At 45.4% G+C, this 22,821-nt stretch overlaps 1 protein-coding gene and 1 pseudogene across 1 annotated transcript; both read left to right on the top strand.

The window, feature by feature from the left end:
• The first annotated feature begins 10,801 nt into the window (after window positions 1-10,801).
• Window positions 10,802-13,471, top strand: LOC133777217 (methylmalonate-semialdehyde/malonate-semialdehyde dehydrogenase [acylating], mitochondrial-like). Its single transcript, XM_062216696.1, has one exon. It carries the CDS (start codon window positions 10,863-10,865, stop codon window positions 12,462-12,464), a length of 1,602 nt encoding a protein of 533 aa, XP_062072680.1. The 5' UTR covers window positions 10,802-10,862; the 3' UTR covers window positions 12,465-13,471.
• A 6,703-nt stretch (window positions 13,472-20,174) lies between these two features.
• Window positions 20,175-21,849, top strand: LOC133746907 (transcription factor 7-like 1; annotated as a pseudogene).
• The last annotated feature ends 972 nt before the right edge of the window (window positions 21,850-22,821 follow it).

The following is a 22,821-nucleotide window of genomic DNA, read 5'->3' as shown; positions in this document are numbered from 1 at the left end:
TTTTTTAAACATATTGACTAACTACTAATATAGGTTACATGAATGAACCTCAAAAACATATCAAATAAAGGAAGGCAGATGAAAGAGACTTCCTATTATTTAATTCCACTTGTATTGCATGTGATTTTTGGAAAGAGATCAGATGGCAAGTGGCATGGATGGGCATACCGCTTGTTCCCTTCCCACCCTTCAGACTCATACCACTCCAAGTAAGCTTTCTTTTTTTTAAGATTTATTTATTTATATGAAGGTCAGAGTTACACAGAGAGAGAAGGAAAGGCAGATAGAGAGGTCTTCCATCCACTGGTTCACTTCCCAATTGATTGCAATGGCTGGAGCTGTGCCAATCCAAAGCCAGGAGCCAGGAGCTTCTTCTAGGTCTCACATGTGGGTGCAGGGGCCTAAGTGCCCGGGCATCTTGTACTGCTTTCCCAAGCCACAGCAGAGAGCTGGATCAGAAGTGCAGCAGTCAGGACTCGAACCAGCATCCGTATGGGATGCTGGCACTGCAGGTAGTGGCTTTCCCCGCTATGCCACAGCACTGCCCCTCCAAGTAGCCTTTCAACTGATAAAATTGCAGGAAAAAGAGAGGGGCAGGATGGACACTTTTGTGTGGCAGTGACCTCGTCCAAACCCAGCTCTAGGTGTGCTTGCCCACTTGCTCTTCAGCAGATCACCTTGCTGATAACCATGGGGAAAGTGTGCACAGAAAGATCAGCCAAAGAGGAACTGAACATCAGGACCTGGAAAGCTATTTTGCTGAGATAATTATTTGTTAACCCTCAGAAATTACCACATTTGCTTCCTTTCCTTCAAACTTGCTGCTAGGCACTTAACTGAACCTGCCCACCTCATTCACTATGGTTTGGATATTAGTTAGGGTGTGGGCCCAAAGGCACATCTTTAAAGGTTTGGTTCCCCAAGTCTTATGTTAATGGTAGTAAATGGGTGGAAACATAATCTGATTGTGATGTTTAGAGGTGGGGCCTTGTGGAAGCAATTAGCTTGGATTAGATTACCAGTGTGGAGTCCCCATGATTGAATCCTGGTGGTCTTTTAAGGAGAGACACAGAGACAGTACTCCTCTTGCCATGGGATGCTCTGCACCACCTCAGGACTCTGCCAGGAAGAATGCCACCTCCAAATGCCAAGCCACTGGGGTTGACTGATCTTTTTCTTTTTTTTAGATTTATTACTTATTTGAAAGAGTTGAACAGAGAGAGGAGAGGCAGAGAGAAAGAGAGAGAGAGGGAGAGAGATGGAGAAAGAGAAGTCTTCCATCCACTCCCCAGTTGGCCGCAATGGCTGGAGCTGTGCAGATCCCAGGAACAAAGAGCTTCTTCCGGGTCTCCAATATGGGTGCAGGGGCCCAAGGACTTGGGCCATCCTCCACTGCTTTCCCAGGGCATAGCAGAGAGCTGGTTTGGAAGTGGAGCAGCCAGGTCTCAAACTGGTGCCCATATGGGATGCTGGTGCTTCAGGCCAGGGCGTTAACCTGCTGCACCACAGCCCTGGCCCCAACTTATCTTCTATACCTACAAAACCATAAGGGAAAATAAACATCATTCCCCTACAAGTAACTTGTCGTAGGTATCTACCTCATTGTGGTAATGAAAAAAAATGAGTACTAGTTCATTCATGCATAATTCATATCACATCTGGGTACAATGTGTGTGCAATCAGTTTTCAAAGTTGTACAGCCTTCCTTTGGTCACACATATTTTGGAATATTTATCCATCCCTCTAGTTGAGAACTATGAAGTGTGCAGTGACCAATGATTTCTCCTGTTCGTATTCACCTCTTCCTACCTGATCCTCCACTTAAGAATGATTCCTCAAAGTGGAAAGAAAGAAGCAAACTTGTACCTTTGGGCTCATGAAGGTGTGAACATTCACCGAGGAAACTGGGTGAAATTAAGAGATCAAATAATATTAGATAGAGGACTTATTTCAAATGATCTTTTCTTCTCCATATTCTAAGAAAATATATACTAGTTGGTTAGCTGTGACCATCAGAAAATATGCTATTGATAGTGACTCCCTTTGCAAACATCATATCAAAAAGAAGAACACAGGGGGCCAGTGCTTTGGCATTGCAGATGAAGCCACCGCCTGCAGTGCTGGCATACCATATGGGATCCAGTTTGAGTCCCAGCTGCTCCACTTCTGATCCAGCTCTCTGCTATGGCTTGGAAATGCAGTGGAGGATGGTCCAAGTCCTTGGGCCCTTGCACCCACATGTGAGACCTGGAAGAAGCTCCTGGCTCCTGGCATAGCTCTGGCTATTGTGGCCATTTGGGGAGTGAACTAGTGGATAGAAGACCTCTCTCTCTCTCTCTCTCTCTCTCTCTCTCTCTCTCTCTGCCTTCAAATAAACAAATGAATCCTTAAAAAATAAGAACACAGGGGAGTGGGCATTTAACCTAGTGGTTAAGATGCCAGCTGAGACCCCCATGTCCCATGTCACAGTACCTGCATTCAGTTACCAGCTCTGATTTCTGACTCTTGCATCTTGCTAGTGAAGAACCTAAGAAGCAACGGTGATGGCGTTAATAGTTCAGTTCCTGACACCTACATAGGATACCTGGATTGAGTTCCAGGCTTACAGTTTCAGCAGGGGTCAGTTCTGACCATTTGGAGAATAAACCAGCAGTTGGGAACTCTATTTACTTTGATATCTCTGTCTCTGCTTCTTGAAAATACAACAATTAGAGAAAATGACACTTGGGTGTTATGAAAATGAGGCTATCATATTCTCTTGCTCATACATCAGATGATCAGTGGAAAGTAGAGTCTTCCTGGTGTGCCTGAGCACTGAGTTGGGCCATGGATTGTGGTGGAAGACAGCGAGGGAGGAAGAGGAATATTAGGCAAAATCATTGCCCTCTGATCCTTCTTTCTGAAGTGACCTCTTTAAAGCATCCGCTTTTCCTCTGGCCCTCAGATTCCCACATGTACATTCACTCTATTCTGTGGTGTAGATGCAATGAACACACTTTAGCTATTTCTGTGTAAGACGTTGTGTGTGTGTAGAGTGCCTAAAATTGAAACAACAACTTATTAGGCAGCCACGAAGTCCATTTAATTGAATGTCAGAGTTATAGTGAGAAAGAGAAGAGGGAAGAAAAGAGTGGAGGAAGGAGAGAGAGAGAAGAGGGAAGAATGTAGGGAGAGAAAAAGAGAGAGAGAAGAGAGAATCTTTCATCCACTGGCTCTCTCCCCAGATGGTCTCAATGAAGTCAGGAGCCAGGAGCTTCATCTGGCCTCCCACATGGGTAGCAGAGGCCCAAGTACCTGGGCCATTTTCTGCTATTTTTCCAGGCCATTAGCAGGGAGCTAGATCAAAAATGGAGCAAAAGGACACTAACCGGCACCCATATGGGATGCTGACATTGCAGGCAGCAGCTTTACCCTCTGTGACACAATTCTGGCCTCCAGAAATAAAATTCTTAAAGGTTGTTTTTGATTTCAACTTAAATCAGTCCATATAACTGCCATCAGGGGGAATTTTAAAAATGCTCATAGCATTTTGTTTACAACTAAACTTTCTCAGTAACTGAACACTGCCAAAAAAAGGCATAACAGATTCAGTCTTCTTTTTATTTAGTTTTAAAATTGTATCTAATTGGCTGGCACCATGGCTCACTTGGCTAATCCTCCACCTGCAGCGGCGGTACCCTGGGTTCTAGTCCCATTTGGGGCACCGGATTCTGTCCCAGTTGCTCATCTTCCAGTCCAGCTTTCTGCTGTGGCCTGGGAAGGCAGTGAAGGATGGCCCAAGTGCTTGGGCCCTGCACCCGCATGGGAGACCAGGAGGAAGTACCTGGCTCCTGGCTTTTGGATCAGTGCAGCACACTGGCCGTAGCAGCCATTTGGGGGGTGAACCAATGGAAGGAAGACCTTTCTCTCTCTCTCTCTCTCTCTCTCTCTCTCTCTCTCTCTCTCTCTCTCACTTTGCCTGTCCAAAAAAAAGTTGTATCTAATTATTTATATTTTATTTGAATGACAGAGACAGAAAGATATTCCATTCACTCATTCACTACCTCCCCCATACTGCAAATGATCACAACTACCAGGGCTGGGCAGGGGGCTAGGACTCAATCAGAGTCTAGCATGTTGGTGGCAGGGACCCAGATTTCTGAGCTATTTTGTCATGGGTTAATAAGCAGTCTGGAAATTGAGGGTAGAAAATGTTCCCCCCAAAGTTATCCTTAGCAAGGTCAGAAGTGCCTGCCTGCCCACTCCTTGGGAGCTTCCAGTCTCAACATGAGAACACCAAAGGTGTGGTGACTCCATCCTCTGAGCTCCCAGTTTACTGTAAAGCAAATTAGGTTTCCCACCCTTGTGATGGCTCTTTTGTTTTATCATGAACAGGCCAGATAGGACAAAGGGTTGTAAATCAGGTCTTTGGTTTGTCCCCACCTTATTGATTCTCAGTTTCTTCCCCAAAACTGTACTTAAAAACTCCACTACCACCATCCCTTTAGGGTTTTTTCCTGTCTTGGAAGCCCCCCTCCATGCCATTCTGGCTGGAGGTCTTTGACTCTAATAAACCTTGCTTTTTAAATCTCTGTTTGTCTCCTTGGAATGTCTTCTTCCATGTGAGACAAAGAACTGAGGTAATTGTCTTTGCTGTTGCCATTTCCCTGTAACTCTGTCTTCTGCTGCCTTCTCAGGGTGTGCAGTAGCAGCAACCTGGATTGGCATGGAAATGAGACTTGGACCAGGCACACTGACATAGGATGTGGGTCTCTTAACTGCTGCACCAATTGTCCATCCCTAATCCCCTTTTTATATGAACCTTCAAGGCATTGTGCTTGTCACTGTTGCAGGTTTGCTTTCTTGTATTTGATTCTTAAGGTGGACAGATAACCTTCTGTTTATTAAAATTAATTTCTGTATGCCAAAAAGATAAACAGGCTTTTTTTTCACTTAAAGAAATCACAGAAGTGATTCCCACCACCTTCTATAATCAGTGAAGATAGAGAGTGGAATAGTTTGAAGCTTTATAAGATGTAAGCTAATATATAGGACCTGCACATAATTCAAATATTGATTAATCCTATAGTACTTGAAGTGAATTTAATGGAATCTGAGGTGGATTTTTGTATAAAATTGGGAGAAGGGTTGTGATGCAACAGTTAACAGTGCTACCTGTGATGCCAGCATCCCTTATCAGAGAGCCTGAGTTCAAGTCCCACCTCCAGTTCAGATTCCAGCTTCCTGGGAGGTAGTGAGAGAAAATAAGGCAGGAAGGGGTTAAAATGGAGTCGCTTGGCTAACTGCATATTGTTCTGCTTTTGTATAAAATAGCTGGGATTGCAAAATGCTTTTTTTAAGATGACTAAACTTTAGCTGAATTTGTAGCATGTGATGTGTTAATGCCTTTATGAGATAATTGAGCATGTGACAATTATTTTAGGAGCTATGTTAAGTTTTTGGTCACGATGACCCCGTGTTTGTGCTTGCTCAAGGTTTTTGTCCCTTACCCTGGAAAAACCCATTATCTTGTGATAATTTGTCATGCTGTGGTTTATCTTGTGATTTTTTTGTAATGCTGTGGAGATATGCTAATGTTGTGGTTTTAAGCCTTAAATACTTTGTGCGGTTGATGATCGGGGCCTCTCTTCTTGCACAGAGACGGCCCATCTGCGCAGATGTAATAAACTTCCTCTTGCACTTTGCATCGATTGGACTGGAATTCGTGTTTCTGGGGTCGGTAGAAGTGTGAGACACCTTTCGGGGGTCTTACAGTAGCAGGTCATGGCTCAAATACTGACACCTCACACATAGGAACCCTTATTGGGTTGTGGGCTCCTGGCTTCAGCCTGGCCCAGCCTTGGCTGTTGTAATTTGTTAGGGAGTGAATAAGTACATAGGACCTTTTTGCCACTTTCTTATTTTTTTTAAATATTTATTTTATTTATTTGAAAAAGAGATTTACAGAGAGAGGTAGAGACAGAGAGAGAGGTCTTCCATCCACTGGTTCACTCTCCAGATGGCCTCAATGGCCAGTGCTGAGCCAATCCAGAGCCAGGAGCTTCTTCTGGGTCTCCCATGTAAGTGCAGGCACCCAAGGACTTGGGCCATCTTCTACTGCCTTCCCAGGCCATAACAGAGAACTGGATCAGAAGAGGAGCAGCAGGGACTAGAACTGGTGCCATATGGGATGCTGGCACTTGAAGCCAGGGCTTTAACCCACTGCGCCACAGCCTTTCTTTATCTTTGTTTCTCTGCCTCTCAAATATGTGAAAATTAAAGAGAAAGAAACAGTATAGGTTGTCTAGAAAATTAATTAGTTCAATGTGGAGTTTAGAACAGTGTTTCATTTTAAAAAAAAACACTCTTAATTATTGTTACCTAGAGGGACATGACCAATTGCAAGTTCACTGGAAGAGAAACAGAAGGAGACTGGACAGTTAGGAAGTGAATGAGGGAGCCGGCTCTGTGACGCGGCAGGTCAAGCAATGGCCTGCAGTGCTGACATCCCATATGCATGGCTGGTTCAAGTCCCAGCTGCTCCACTTCCAATCCAGCTCCATGCTGGTGCACCTGGGAAAGAAGCAGGAGATAGCCCAAGCCCCTGGGTCCTTGCACCCATGTAGGAGACCTGGGGAAGCTCCTGGCTCCTGGCTCCTGGCTTTGGTCTAGCATAGCATTGGCCATCGTGGTCATTTGGGGAGTGAACCAACAGATGGAATCTCTCTCTCTCTCTCTCTCTCTCTCTCTCTCTCTGTCTCACCTTCTCTCTCTCTGGAATTCTGCCTTTCAAATACACAAACATGAAAAATATAAATGAAACATAAGAACAGGCAGTGCCATGGTAATGAGGGGTGACTGGGCATGGTGAGTGTTCATGCCTGTGACTCTCATCCAAGGATAAACATTTGTCTGTTCTAGTTGAATTCCAGGTACACAGGGAAGGACTTGATGAGTACTTCTCAGAGTCTGGGGGAGCCAGTGCAGGATGGGGTTGGTGCACACATTTAGAAAGGCATACTGTAGACCTACTATAGCCCCACCATCAGCTCTTCTTGTTTCAGTGTCCTCTCTGAGATTCTGTCATTGGTACAAGCTGTCCCCAAAGTCTGGCCTGAGGATGGACAAGTCTCACTGAGGTGTGGCCCAGGGGTAGGAAGAAAGATCTTGCTTTTCACTGCCATACTGTAGGCATTTATTTTTCTTGATAAAGTTTGCCTGCTCTTCAGCAACATAGAGTTTTTCAACTTGCATCCTGCAAACTTAATTCCTGTAAACTTCCCTGATTCTTGTATCCAAGTCCCAGCCAGCACAAAACCCAGAGAAAACAGAGGAGGGACAAGAAATAGAGAAAACTTGGATGCCTGATATGGGAAGAAAGCCTGCTCTGGTCTTGCTTATGTATGTACTGAGCACACAGCAGGGTCACGGCCAGGGCCTAGCCTTAGCTATCCTCTTCTCCTGGCTCCTCATGTATGGTGAGCATATACCCAGGAGTCCCTTACACCATGTACCACCATGCTGATCAGGTGCCCACCACTTGTACTATTCATTACCAAGCCCAGACACTCACCACACATGAGCATGCTCCCCACCCCCATTTTGAGAGAGTCCCAGGGACCAGAGGGCTGCCCTCTACAGGCCTCTTCTGATCTCCCCCCAGGCTGGCTCCCATCCTGCAAATGGGAGAGTGTGGTCTGCTCAGAGCTGGAGGGTGATAGACCTAGGGAAGGTGCACAGTGGGGAGGCTGTGGCAAGTGGCAAGGTGGGGAGGGTCGGGCTTGCAGAAGGACTGGGTGTTTGTATAGAATGGAGGAAATGAGTCTCACAGTCTGTCCTTCCCCTCCCCGCCCAGCCACATGGATGCTGCTGACTGGTGACATCCTCACAGGCTCTCCTAGCTGTTGGCAGCCAAGAACTGCTCCCAGGAGGTGTCAGGCTTGGTTCCATGGGGGCTTTTCACTGCTGTCCCTCTTCTCCCCTGGAAGCCTCAAGTGAGCGGTTAAGTCCAGGAACTGGCCTGGTGCTCTGAGTGGTCTCCTAGCAGGGAGTGAGCACTGGGGGCTGCTACTCCAGGGGCTGTCTCCTAGGAGATGGGACAGGTGGTACAGGGGAGGGGAAGGGACCCCTGAGTGGGCCTACTAATGGATACCCACAGCCCTCTCCCCACCACACAGCACCCCAGTGTTCCCACTGCCCAAAGCTGCCCATAGCTCCTCAAATACCCATTTGTACCTCAGTATGCATGTGATCATTGCTGGCATCAACTCTCTCACCTTTCTCTGGGCAGTGCTCTTTGAAGCCAGCACCTTCCAAGCAACCCCCACTCTGCGTTACTGCTTGCTGCATTCAGTCCTTATTTGAGGGTCTGGGAGGTAGGGAAAGGGGGAGCACAGCCCTGGCCCTGTGGAGAGTTCTTCCAGGACATGTACCCCAGCGGGGCAAGGGGCATCCTATACCCCTAGAGCTCAGGGTTGAATCGCCCCTCATAGAGGGGTGCCCTTCATGACAAGTTCTCAGAGCAGAGCAGCTGCTCAGCTTCAGTCCTGGTTAAAATCCATACGTTTCTCACCTGTGAAATGAGGCAACAGAGACAATTAAATGAAAATTACTCCTGTTTCAGGAGTTACTCATGAGGATTGACCTTGAGTTTATGTAAGGCCCCTTTTTGATATCTTCACCTTTTTTATTTATTTACTTGAAAGGCAGAGTTACAAAGAGACAGGGAGAGAGTAAGAGAAAGAGATTTTCCATCATCTTCCATCATGGCCTCAACAGCCAGCACTGGGCAGGCCAAAACCAGGAGCCAGAAGCTTCATCCAAGTCTCCCATGTAGATGCAGGGACCCATGTACTTGGGCCATGCTCCAACTGATGTCCCAGGAGCATTAGCAGGAAGCTGAATCTGAAGTGGAGCAGCTGGACAGGAACTGGTGCCCCTGTGAGATGCCATCCATAGCACCACAATGCTGGCCCAATCCATCCTCTTTTTTATTTATTTATTTTACTTGAAAGAGTTATAGAGAGAAGGAGAGGCAGAGGTGGGGGGGTCTTCTATCCACTGGTTCACTCCCCAGTTGGCAGCAATGGCTAGAGCTATGCCGATCTGAAACCAGGAGCCAGGAGCTTCTTCTGGGTCTCCCATGTGGATGCAGGGGCCCAAGGGCTTGGGCTGTCTTCTACTGCTTTCCCAGGTGATAGCAGAGCTGGATCATAAGTGGAGCAACTGGGACACTAACCAGCACCCATATGGGATTCTGGCACTTCAGGAGGCAGCTTTACCATCTACACCACAGTGCCGGCTCCATCCATCCTCTTTTATAACCAACTCCCTGTTCCCATTCCCCTCCTCTTCTTCATTGCCATTGTGTGTAATGTGTGTCTTTTCATTTGTCTTTTTGGAAAATGCCTTTTTCTTTTAAAGACATTTGTTTTTTAATGCTTAAATTTGCTAAAATTTTATTTTATCTGAAAGAGTTACAGAGAAAGGATGGGAGGCAGTGAGCTTTTCCATCCACTAATTTACTTTTCAAATGGCTGTAGTGATGCAGGGTAGGCAAGGCCAAAGCCAAGAGTCCCAAACTCCATCTGGGTCTCCCATGTGGATGGCAAAGGCCCATGCACTTGTGACATCTTCTGATGCTTTTCCAGACACATTAGCAGAGAGCTGGATCATAACTGGAGCAGCTGGGACTCAAACCAGTGCCCATATGGGAAGCTGGCATCTCATGTGGCAGCTTAACTCACTGCACCATGACAACACCAGAATTACCTTCTTTGTAAGCAATGTTTTCATTTATACATGTAATACTACGTTAGATCCAACTCTCCATTTCTTCCATTTTTAAGCTGTTTCTGAGATCATCCCTATGTGTAGATATAGTCTGTTGATTTTCCCCCATGCTTTTATGAGAATTAAACTCATTAACATGTGGAAGTTGCTTAGTATAGTGCCTGACACATCCTGGGTGCCCATTTAACAATTATTATTCATGTTATTCTTACAATGTCTTGTTCATTATCTTATTATGGCTACACAGTACCATATGAGGTACCATATTATCCCTATTTCACAGATGAGGAAACTGAGGCACTAAGAATTTAAACAACCTTCCAAAGCCAGTGGTATGGAGAGCCTTTCCATGCATGCAGCGCTTTGTGGGTCTTTCTGAAGCCTGAGATGTAGCAGCTGCCCACTGCCCTGCCTCTCCTGCAGGAGCCAAGAAGGGGGCAGCCTTGTGTGTCAGCCATTAATCTTTCCTAAGCTTGCAATAGGAGATGCTTTGGAACTTCTTTGTCCTAGACCCCTGGTAAATACAGGATTGCTCTTTCAGTAGATCAGAGATGGGGACAGAAATGGTAGGGATAGAGTGAGGGCTGTCTCTTACACTGCACTGATAGGAGTCCAAACAGCTGTCAAGTATGCAACACCTGCTCCATGCCAGGCAGAGTGTGCTAAGCACTTGACTATGACAGCAAGTTTGTGCAGAGTGAAGTTAAAGATAAATTTAGGGGTGAGTGTTTGGTTTACATCCCACATTGGAGTACCTAGGTTCAATAGCTGACTCCAGCTTCCTGCTAATGCAGACAGTTGCAGGCAGTGTTGATGTCTCAAGGGATTGGGGTCCTGCCATCCACATGGGAGATCTGGATTGCATTCCTTGCTCCTATCTTAGCCTGGCCTTCTAAGTATTTGGAGATAGAACCTGAGAATGTTTCTCTGCCTCTCAAATGAATATTTTTTAAAAATAACTTTAATACAAAGTTTGTTTTGGTGTAAAAATTTAAAATTCAAGGATGGAGGGAGAGGCCTGGCAGCGGTAGTGTTTCTGGTTAGCGCGGGCGGTGGAGGCTGGGGGAGCGTAGAAGAGGCGGCCGAGAACCATGGCAGCGGTGGTGGTGGCGGCGGCAGTGCGGGCCCAGATCCTGCAGGTTTCTTCCAAGGTGAACTGCGCCTGGCATGCAGCATCGCCTTTCTCTTCTTCGGTGCCAACTGTAAAGCTCTTTATTGATGGAAAATTTGTTGAATCCCAAAGTGACAAATGGATTGACATCCACAACCCAGCCACCAATGAGGTCATTGGCCGGGTCCCTCAGTCCACCAAGGCTGAGATGGATGCAGCCGTTGCCTCCTGCAAATGTGCCTTCCCTGCATGGGCAGACACTTCAATATTAAGCCGTCAGCAGTTCCTGCTCCGCTATCAACAACTTATTAAAGAAAACTTGAAAGAAATTGCCAGGTTAATCACGCTGGAACAAGGGAAAACGCTAGCTGATGCCGAAGGAGATGTATTTCGAGGCCTTCAGGTGGTTGAGCATGCCTGCAGCGTGACATCCCTGATGCTGGGAGAGACCATGCCATCCATCACCAAAGACATGGACCTCTATTCCTACCGTCTGCCCCTGGGGGTGTGTGCAGGCATTGCTCCGTTCAATTTTCCTGCCATGATCCCCCTTTGGATGTTCCCCATGGCCATGGTGTGTGGAAACACCTTCCTGATGAAGCCGTCAGAGCACGTTCCCGGAGCCACTATGCTTCTTGCTAAGTTGCTTCAGGACTCTGGTGCCCCCGGTGGAACGCTGAGCGTTATCCATGGACAGCACGAAGCTGTAAATTTTATTTGTGATCATCCAGACATCAAAGCAATCAGCTTTGTGGGATCCAACCAGGCAGGAGAATACATCTTCGAGAGAGGGTCAAGACACGGCAAGAGAGTTCAAGCCAATATGGGAGCCAAAAACCATGGGGTGGTCATGCCAGATGCCAATAAGGAGAATACCTTGAACCAACTGGTTGGGGCAGCATTTGGAGCTGCTGGCCAGCGCTGCTTGGCTCTGTCAACAGCAATCCTTGTGGGAGAAGCTAAGAAGTGGCTGCCAGAGCTGGCGGAGCGTGCCAAGAACCTGAGAGTCAATGCAGGAGACCAGCCTGGAGCTGATCTTGGCCCTCTGATCACTCCCCAGGCCAAAGAGCGAGTCTGTAACCTGATTGATAGTGGACCAAAGGAGGGAGCATCTATCCTTCTTGATGGGCGGAAAATTAAAGTGAAAGGCTATGAAAATGGTAACTTTGTTGGACCAACCATCATCTCAAATGTAAAGCCAAATATGACCTGTTACAAAGAAGAGATTTTTGGTCCAGTTCTTGTGGTTCTGGAGACAGAAACATTGGATGAAGCCATCAAGATCGTCAATGACAACCCATATGGAAATGGGACTGCCATCTTCACGACCAATGGAGCCACCGCTCGGAAATACTCCCACCTGGTGGATGTTGGACAGGTGGGGGTGAATGTTCCCATTCCAGTGCCTTTGCCAATGTTCTCATTCACCGGCTCTCGATCTTCCTTCAGGGGAGACACCAATTTCTATGGCAAACAGGGCATCCAGTTCTACACTCAGTTAAAGACTATCACTTCTCAGTGGAAAGAAGAAGATGCTACTCTCTCAACACCTGCTGTAGTCATGCCTACCATGGGCCGCTAGAAACAAGTTTGTTCAAGACAGTCCACCCCAAGTAATCTCCCTTTATTCTTGACCAACTTCATTTGCCAACCTTGTTCAGATCAGATCCTTGGCGTTGGCATCCATTGTAATTGAGTTCTTTCCCAGGACTGTCAGCCCCTTTCACAGTTGCTATAGGGAGACTCCTAATATAATACTGAAACTAGAGTTTCACTTGCTCTTCATCCTTCTGTTTTTGAAGTAACTGTTCTTATTGTGAAATGTTTACCTGGAATGAGAACTTAGACCTGTTTTCTAAAAATGTTCCCCTTTTCTGATGACTTGAAGGAGTTTACATACAGAAGACCATCCAATAATTGGAAGAACTCTTGGATTAGGAATTTGGATATTAAGAATTAGGACAGAAATAATTCACCCTGGAGTTAAGCCTCAAACACAGCCCTACATAAATGCCAGTGGGGAAGACGCCTCTCCAGGTTTTCCTGAATTTCACTTTCAGCTAACACCACACAGGATGTAACCCATTTCTACACGTCCCAACATTGTGACAACTGCTTCTTTCTTTTCTGCTCAATGCTTTTCTGTTGTCCTTGTGATTCAAGACCATTATTTAATGCTGTCATTGTCACTGCTCCTGCTTCTTAGAAGTTATTTCTCAAGGATACCTCAGGACTTAATGGATAAGTCAACTTCTTGTGAAGTGTGCCAAGGTTCAGTGCCTGCTTCGGCAATCACTAATTAATGCTTCAGCTGTTAACTCAGACACAACAGTTTGAGGATTATTTCAAAGGTTATTTTATACCCAGAAATCAAGAAGTGTTCCAATCATGGAAGTGGATTAAGACTCCCGCCTTAAGCAAGTTTAATCTATTACTTGCCAAATTTTGTATGTTCTTTCCTTTTCCTGTATTTCTATTAGTGACACTTTTAATGAAAGAATTCTTCATGTAGAGTAATTATTTAGGGCCTAAGAAATTTCAAAGCTTTTCATTACAAAAAGCAAGAAAAGAAATGCTCTGACAGTGTTCTGCCACCACTAGTTCAACTGCTTTAAGCTTTTTTAAGTCAGAACAGAAACAGATGTGAACAGAATGGATTCTTTTTGATCTACCACCCCAAATGAATACTGGCTTTCTGAACTAGAAGAAGGTTATTGCCTCTGATGTTGTAATTCTGGTTCTTTGCCAAGTGGCATAGATCATTTATTTTTCTGCCTCTTCATTAGTTTCTTGGATAGTGCTAACCTGCCCCATGGGGGTTATTGAGTGAATTAAGGATAGTAAAAAACCTTGAAAATACTTCGCACTCTATGTGCTTGAGGCTTATTTACTACCACCTGCTGGACAGAATGTCAGAATCTTCCATCACTTAAGGTGACTACAACTTTAATAACATACACTGACTGATGGCCGTCGTCGTCTTCTTCTTCTTCTTTTTTTTTATTAAACTTTTATTTAATGAATATAAATTTCCAAAGTATAGCTTATGGGCTACAATGGCTTCTCCCCTCCCACAACCTCCCTCCCGCCCGCAACCCTCCCCCCTCCCGCTCCCCTTCCCCCTCCATCCATGCAAAGATCCATTTTCAATTCTCTTTGTATACAGAAGATCAATTTAGTATATATTAGGTAAAGATTTCAACATTTTGCCCATATAGCAATATCAAGTGAAAAAACTACCATTGGATTACTAATTATAGCATTAAATAGCAATGTACAGCACATTAAAGACAGAGATCCTACACAATTTTTTTTCAAAATAATTAAACTTCTATGCCATTTCCATTTTAACACCAGGTTGTTTTTTTTTTTTTCATTTCCAATTCGCTTTATATACAGAAGACCACCTCAGTATATAATTAGCAAAGACCTCATCAGTCTGCGCCCACACAGAAACGCAAAGTATAAAAATACTGTTTCAGTACCAGTCATAGCATCACTTGGCTTTAGACGACACATTAGGGACAGATCCCGCATGGGGTGTAAGTACACAGTGACTCCTGTTGCCGACTTAACAATTTGACACTCCTGTTCATGGCGTCAGTAATCTCCCTAGGCTCTAGTCATGAGTTGCCAGGGCTATGGAAGCCTTTAGAGTTCGCTGACTTTGGTCTTATTCCGATAGGGTCATAGTCAAAGTGGAGGTTCTCTCCTCCCTTCGGAGAAGGGTACCTCCTTCTTTGATGGCCCCGTTCTTTCCACTGGGATCTCACTCACAGAGATCCTTCATTTAGGTCTTTTTTTTTTCCATGATATCTTGGCTTTCCATGCCTGCTATACTCTCATGGGCTCTTCAGCCAGATCTGAATGCCTTGAGGGCTGATTCTGAGGCCGGAGTGTTGTTTAGGACATCTGCCATCCTATGAGTCTGCTGTGTATCCCACTTCCCATGTTGGATCTTTCTCTCCCTTTTTGATTCTATCAGTTAGTATTAGCAGATACTTGTCTTGTTTGTGTGATCTCTTTGACTCTTAGACCTATCAGAGCTATCAATTGTGAGCTGAAATTGATCACTTGGACTAGTGCGATGGAATTGGTACATGCCATCTTGATGGAATTGTGTTGGAATCCCCTGCACATTTCTAACTCCACCATTTGCGGCCAGTCCGATTGAGCATGTTCCAAATTGTTCATCTCCTCCCTCTCTTTTTCCACTCTTAGATTTAACAGGGATCACTTTTCAGTTAAAATTTAAACACCTGAGAATAATTGTGTGTTAATTACTGAGTTCAACCAATAGTACTAGAACAACAACAACAACAACAAATACTAAAAAGGATAAAGTATTACATTGTACATCTAAAGTCAGGACAGGAGCTGATCAGTTCATTGTTGCTTATAGTGTCCATTTCACCTAACAGGTTTCCTCTTTGGCGCTCAGTTGTCATCGATCAGGGAAAACAAATGATATTTTTCTCTTTGGGACTGGCTTAATTCACTCAGCATGATGTTTTCCAGATTCCTCCATCTTGTTGCAAATGACTGGGTTTCATTGTTTCTTACTGCTGTATAGTATTCTATGGAGTACATGTCCCATAATTTCTTTATCCAGTCTACTGTTGATGGGCATTTGGGTTGGTTCCAGGTCTTAGCTATTGTGAATTGAGCTGCAATAAACATTAATGTGCAGATGGCTTTTTTATTACCCAAATTAAATTCCTTTGGGTAAATTCCAAGGAGTGGGATGGCTGGGTTGTATGGTAGGGTTATGTTCAGGTTTCTGAGGAATCTCCAGAAGAAAATCCACAACAAGAAAACAAACAACCCACTTAAGAGATGGGCCAAGGACCTCAATAGACATTTTTCGAAAGAGGAAATCCAAATGGCCAACAGACACATGAAAAAATGTTCAAGATCACTAGCAATCAGAGAAATGCAAATCAAAACCACAATGAGGTTCCATCTCACCCCGGTGAGAATAGCTCACATTCAGAAATCTACCAACAACAGATGCTGGAGAGGATGTGGGGAAAAAGGGACACTAACCCACTGTTGGTGGGAATGCAAACTGGTTAAGCCACTATGGAAGTCTGTCTGGAGATTCCTCAGAAACCTGAACATAACCCTACCATACAACCCAGCCATTCCACTCCTTGGAATTTACCCAAAGGAAATTAATTTGGGTAATAAAAAAGCCATCTGCACATTAATGTTTATTGCAGCTCAATTCACAATAGCTAAGACCTGGAACCAACCCAAATGCCCATCAACAGTAGACTGGATAAAGAAATTATGGGACATGTACTCCATAGAATACTATACAGCAGTAAGGAACAATGAAACCCTGTCATTTGTAACAAGATGGAGGAATCTGGAAAACATCATGCTGAGTGAATTAAGCCAGTCCCAAAGAGACAAATATCATTTGTTTTCCCTGATCGGCGACAACTGAGCACCAAAGGGGAAACCTGTTGAAGTGAAATGGGCACTATAAGAAACAATGACCTGATCAGCTCTTGTCCTAACTCTAGATGTACAATGTAATACTTTATCCTTTTTAGTATTTGTTGTTGTTGTTGTTGTTCTAGTACTATTGGTTCAACTCAGTAATTAACACACAATTATTCTTAGGTGTTTAAATTTTAACTGAAAAGTGATCCCAGTTAAATCTAAGAGTGGAAAAAGAGAGGGAGGAGATGAACAATTTGGAACATGCTCAATCGGACTGGCCGCAAATGGTGGAGTTAGAAATGTGCCAGGGGATTCCAACACAATCCCATCAAGATGGCATGTACCAATGCCATCGCACTAGTCCAAGTGATCAATTTCAGCTCACAATTGATAGCTCTGATAGGTCTAAGAGTCAAAGAGATCACACAAACAAGACAAGTATCTGCTAATACTAACTGATAGAATCAAAAAGGGAGAGAAAGATCCAACATGGGAAGTGGGATACACAGCAGACTCATAGAATGGCAGATGTCCTAAACAACACTCTGGCCTCAGAATCAGCCCTCAAGGCATTCGGATCTGGCGGAAGAGCCCATGAGAGTATAGCAGGCATGGAAAGCCAAGATATCATGGAAAAAAAAGACCTAAATGAAGGATCTCTGTGAGTGAGATCCCAGTGGAAAGAACGGGGCCATCAAAGAAGGAGTTACCCTTCTCCGAAGGGAGGAGAGAACTTCCACTTTGACTATGACCCTATCGGAATAAGATCAAAGTCAGCGAACTCTAAAGGCTTCCATAGCCCTGGCAACTCATGACTAGAGCCTAGGGAGATTACTGACGCCATGAACAGGAGTGTCAAATTGTTAAGTCAGCAACAGGAGTCACTGTGTACTTACACCCCATGTGGGATCTGTCCCTAATGTGTCGTCTAAAGCGAAGTGATGCTATAACTAGTACTGAAACAGTATTTTTATACTTTGCATTTCTGTGTGGGCACAAACTGATGAGGTCTTTACTAATTATATACTGAATCGATCTTCTGTATATAAAGAGAATTGGAAATGAAAAAAAACAACCTGGTGTTAAAATGGAAAGGGCATAGAAAATTAATTAATTTGAAAAAAAATTATGTAGGATCTCTGTCTTTAATGTGCTGTACATTGCTATTTAATGCTATAATTAGTAATCCAATGGTAGTTTTTTTCACTTTATGTTGCTATATGGGCAAAATGTTGAAATCTTTACCTAATATATACTAAACTGATCTTCTGTATATGAAGAGAATTGAAAATGAATCTTTACATGAATGGAAGGGGAGGGGGAGCGGGAGGGGGGAGGGTTGCGGGCGGGAGGGAAGTTATACGAAACAAATATCTGATTCTTTGAGAAGATAACCAAAATAGAAAAATTTTACTCAGACTAATAAGGAGAGAAGACAAAACTCCAATAAATAGAATTACAGAAGAAAAGTAGACATTACAACTGATACCACAGAATATGATGGATCATAAGAAACTACTTTGAACAACTGTGTGCTAACAAATTGGAAAACCTCAAAGAAATGGATAAATTCCTGGGTTTGTATATCCTACCAAGATTAAATCAAGAAGATATAGAAAATATAAATAGACCTATAGCAAGCAATAATACTGAAACAGTTATTAAAAGTCTCTCATCAAAGAAAAGCCCAAGACCTGATGGATTTACTACTAAATTCTACAAAACTAACTCCAACACTTTTCACATTATTGCAAAATATTGAAAATGATGGAACATTGTAAAATACTTTTTAAAAAGATTTATTTAGTTTTTACTTGAGAGTCAGAGTTACATATAGAGAGGAGAGGCAGAGAGAGAGAGAGAGGTCTTCCATCCGACGGTTCACTCCCCAATTGGCCGCAATGGCCGGAACTGCGCCAATCCAAAGCTAGGAGCCAGGAGTTTCTTCAGGGTCTCCCATGTGGGTGCAGGGGCCCAGGGACTTGGGCCATCTTCTACTGCTTTCCCAGGCCATAGCAGAGAGCTGGATTGGAAGTGGAGTATCTGGGATTCGAAACAGCACCCATATGGGACGCCGGTGCTTCAGTCCAGGGTGTTAACCCGCTGCACCACAGTGCCAGACCCATGAAAAATACTTTTCAAAAGGCCAGCATCACTTATACCAAAGCCAAGGATACAATATAAAAACAAAACTACAGACCAATATCCTTGATGAACATAAATGCAGAAATTTTCAACAAAACACTTATAGATCAAATCCAATGCTAAATCAAAATGATCATACATCACAATCAGTTTGATTTCATCCAGAGATGCAAAGAAGACTCAACATTTGCAAATCAATAAACCTCATAAATCTCATTAACAGAATAAGGAACAAAGACCATATGATCTTCTCAATAGACACAGAAAACATTAGATAAAATCTAATATTGCTTTTTGATAAAAACTCTTCACAAATTAGGTATAAAAGGAACATATCTCAAAATTATAAAGGCCAATGTTGTACTGAAAGTGTAAAGCAGAAATCCTTTCCCCTCAGATATGGAACAAGACAATGATGTCCACTTTTTACCATTTTTATTCAATATATTTCCGCAAGTATTGGCAAGAAAAATTTGGGAGGTGAAAGAGCTCAGGGAACCAAAATCAGAAAGGAGGAGGCCAAAATATCCATACTGTCAGATTACATGTTGTAGCTGAAAATAAACCTACGCACTACACCAAAAAGCTATTAGAGCTGATAAACCCAGTCAATAAAGTCACAGTTACAATGTTAGCAAATAAAAACAGGAGCATTTTTATGTACCAACAGTGATCTTATCAAAAGAGAAATCAAGAAAGAAATCCCTTGTACAATAATCACAAATAAAAGCAAATATTTATAATACATTTAACCAAGTAAAAATCTTTATAATAAAAATTATAAAACATTTATGAAAGAAATCATGCATGTTAAAATTTTATAGTAATATCGTAAAACCTGTCACATACATCAATAGAATAGAATAAAGAGTCCAGAAATTAATTCATGTTCATTCAAATTTTTAAAAGATTTATTTATTTATTTGAAAGGCTGAATCACAGAGAGGCAGAGAGAGAGAGAAGTCTTCCATCTGCTGTTCACTCCCCAAAATGGCTGCAATGGCTAGAGCTGGACTGATCCGAAGCCAGAAGCTAGGAGCTTCTTCTGGGTCTCCCATGCAGGCGCAGGCCCCGGCCTCAAAGACTTGGGCCATCTTCTACTGTTCCCAGGCCATAGCAGAGCACTGGATGAGAAGTAGAGCAGCTGGGACTTGAATCTGCACCCATATTGGATGCCAGCACTTCAGGCGGCGGCTTTACCAGTTATGCCAATAATGCTGGCCCCTGGGCAATTGATTTTTCACAAAGTTGCCAGAACATACATTGAAGAAATGGTTCTTGTAAAAGCAAATGAATATATGAAGAAGAATGAAGTTAGTTACTAATCTCTCATTACATACAAAATCAACTCATGGTGGATCAAATTAAAACCTGAAACTGATGAAAGAAAATAGAAGGAGAAACAGACTTCTTGTATAAGATCCGAAAAGCACAGGAAACCAAAGAAACTAGGCAAATGGATTTATATCAAATTCAGGAGCTTCTGCACAGCAAAAGAAATAGAGCAAAATCAATAGAGTGAAGAAAAATCTGACAGGATGGGAGAAAATATTTGGGGGTTCCCTTATACAATAAAGGATGACTATGAGATTATATCCATAACTAAAAATCAGCGGGAAGGAGGGGCGCCGGGCCGGGCAGGGCACAGGTGGCCAGGGGCTCCGAAAGCAGCGGCCCTGGCCCGCGTGGACCCACCATGCCCGAGCTCGGCGGAGGTGCGGCCAGCGGAGTGGAGGACCTCGGAGCGAACGACGAGCTGATCCCCTTCCAGGACGAGGGAGCGAGGAGCAGGAGCCGAGCAGCGACAGCGCCTCGACGCAGCGGGACCTAGACGAGGTCAAGTCGTCCCTGGTCAATGAGTCGGAGAACCAGAGCAGCAGCTCGGACTCAGAGGCGGAGAGGCGCCCGCAGCCCTCCCGGGACGTTTTCCAGAAGCTGTGGGACTATTTCGCTGAAGTGAGGAGGCCCCAGGATGGCGCGTTCTTCTAGGGCCCCTTACCCTGGGTACCTCTTCCTGATGATCCCGGACCTGAGCAGCCCCCACCTCTCCAACGGACCCCTGTCTCCGGGAGGAGCGTGCACGTACCTGCAGATGAAATGGCCCCTACACGACGTCCCCTCCAGTGCCACAGTCAAGGACGCGAGGTCACCGTCTCTGGCACTCTTGTCCAATAAAGTTCCTGTTGAGCAGCACCCACATCACATGCACCCATTGACACCGTTCATCACCTACAGCAATGACCACTTCTCCCCCGGCTGCCCTCCGACGCACCTCTCCCCAGAGATCGATCCAAAGACAGGAATTCCCAGCCCCCTCACCTGGAGCTGTCATCGTATTACCCACCGTCTCCGGGAGCTGTCAAATCCCCCACCCCCTCGGCTGGCTCCTCCCACAGCAAGGACAGCCCGTGTACTCCCTTCCGCCTGGTGGCTTCTGGCACCCATACCCTACCCTCGCCATGAACTCCTCAAAGTCCAGCCTGGTTTCCAGCCTGGTGGCCCCCGCCCATCCTGGCCTGCCCATCTCAGGGATCCCGCACCCCACCACTGTCAAGCAGGAGCCAGCACCTCCCAGCCTGAGCCCCGCAGTGAGCGCGAAGTCACCCGTGACCGTGAAGAAGGAGGAGAAGAAACCCCACATAAAGAAGCCCCTGAACGCCTTCATGTTGTATATGAAGGAGATGAGGGCCAAGGTGGTGGCCGAGTGCACCCTGAAGGAGAGTGCGCCATCAACCAGATGCTGGGGAGGAAGTGGCACAACCTGTCCCGGGAAGAACAGGCCAGGTACTAGGAGCTGGCCCGGAAGGAGCGGCAGCTTCACTCCCAGCTCTACCTGACCTGGTCGGCCCGGGACAACTACGGTAAGAAAAAGAGGAGGAAGCAAGAGAAGCCACTGTCACAGACGCAGACACAGTCGCAGTCACAGCAGCACGTCCAAGAGCCAGAGGGTGCCCTGGCCTCCAAGAGCAAGAAGCCAAGTGTCCAGTACCTGCCCCCCGTGAGGCCCTGTGACAGCCCTGCCTCCTCCCACGGCAACATGTTGGACCTCCTCCGCGGCCTTGGCCTCACCAGCAGCCCCTGCTGCCACCCACTCCAAGCAAGCCCAGCCCCTCTCCCTCACCACCGAGCCAGACTCCCGGGCCCAGCTGGCTCTGCTCTCGGCTGCCATCCGGGCAGCCAAGGCTGCAGCCACGTCCTCCAGCCAGAGGGGCAAGCCAGCCTCCCCTCCTGTCCCGGCCCTCCCGCTGGGGTCCGTGCGCACCGCTCTGCTGACCTCTCCCCCCTCTTTCCCGGCCACGCTGCATGCCCACCAGACCCTCCCCGTGCTCTAGGCCCAGCCTGTTTCCTTGGTCATCAAGTCTTCCCACTAAGCTGCCCCCCGAACTATGCAGGCTGTCACATGACTCATCGAGTAGTAATGATTCAGAAGAAAACAAAAAAAAAAAAAAAAGGAAAACTTTATTGGTCACTATTTGACCATTCTGGACTGTTGTGTAAAGTGACTGATAACAAGAGCACTTTGCATTTTGTAGATGTAACCAGTAGCTGATCTTAAGGTTTTTCTAAAAAACAAAACAAAACAACAACAAAATCTTTATGAGAACGGAAAAGTAGTGTGTTATTCTTCCCGTGTGTGCTGTGGTGGATGGACCTGGGCAGAAGACACCTTCTCTCTACCTCTTTCTCTTCCCTGCTGCCCTCTCTCTTATCCACCCCACCTGTTCGGTTCCCCCTACTCCATCTGCATGTTTGCCATTGCTGTGATTTCTAGCCTGGTACCTCTTCTTCTGGATCCATTCCTGGACGTCTCCTGTTTCCTGGCCCAAGCTCTTACCATGGGCGCAGTACTGGGGGCTTTCCCCCATGTCCTCCCTGTCCCCTGCCCAGTGTGAGGCCGTCACCTTGTGAGAAGACATCTCAGCCTGATTGGTTTCCACCAGCATCCCTGCTCCCTCGGTGGGCCCCACCCCACCAGCCCCCAGCTGTTGGTGGGGAAGGAGGTCCTCTGAACCAGTCCCCCACCACAATTAAAGGGACTCAAGGTGCCTGCCACTTCCTCAGTGAAGAGGTCTGTGTCCTCCCCCTTGCCCCTTACCTGTCAGGTTCTGCCCCTCATGGTCCCAGCATGGCAGACAGGCCCTGGCTGCAGGGCCTGGTTCCTGCCACCTGGGTCAGTGCTAGCACAATCTGCCAAAGCTCTAAGGACCCTCCTCCCTGTCCCCCTCACCTCTCATGCTTCTTCCATGTGTATTTTGTTTTGTTTTTATGGTTTTTGGAGCAATTTAAACTCCCAGTTGTTTATTTTTACAAAATAAAATTGCAGTTGCAAGACCTTTTTAAAA

The sequence above is a fragment of the Lepus europaeus genome, chromosome 18 (assembly GCF_033115175.1).
Source record: "Lepus europaeus isolate LE1 chromosome 18, mLepTim1.pri, whole genome shotgun sequence".
Classification (NCBI taxonomy): domain Eukaryota; kingdom Metazoa; phylum Chordata; class Mammalia; order Lagomorpha; family Leporidae; genus Lepus; species Lepus europaeus.
Note: the sequence above shows the minus strand (reverse complement) of the source record. Positions and strands in the feature narration are given on the sequence as shown.

What these genes read in the sequence shown, in the direction of transcription:
- LOC133777217 (XM_062216696.1), top strand. Translation starts at nt 10,863, where the DNA reads ATGGCAGCGGTGGTGGTGGCGGCGGCAGTGCGGGCCCAGATCCTGCAG.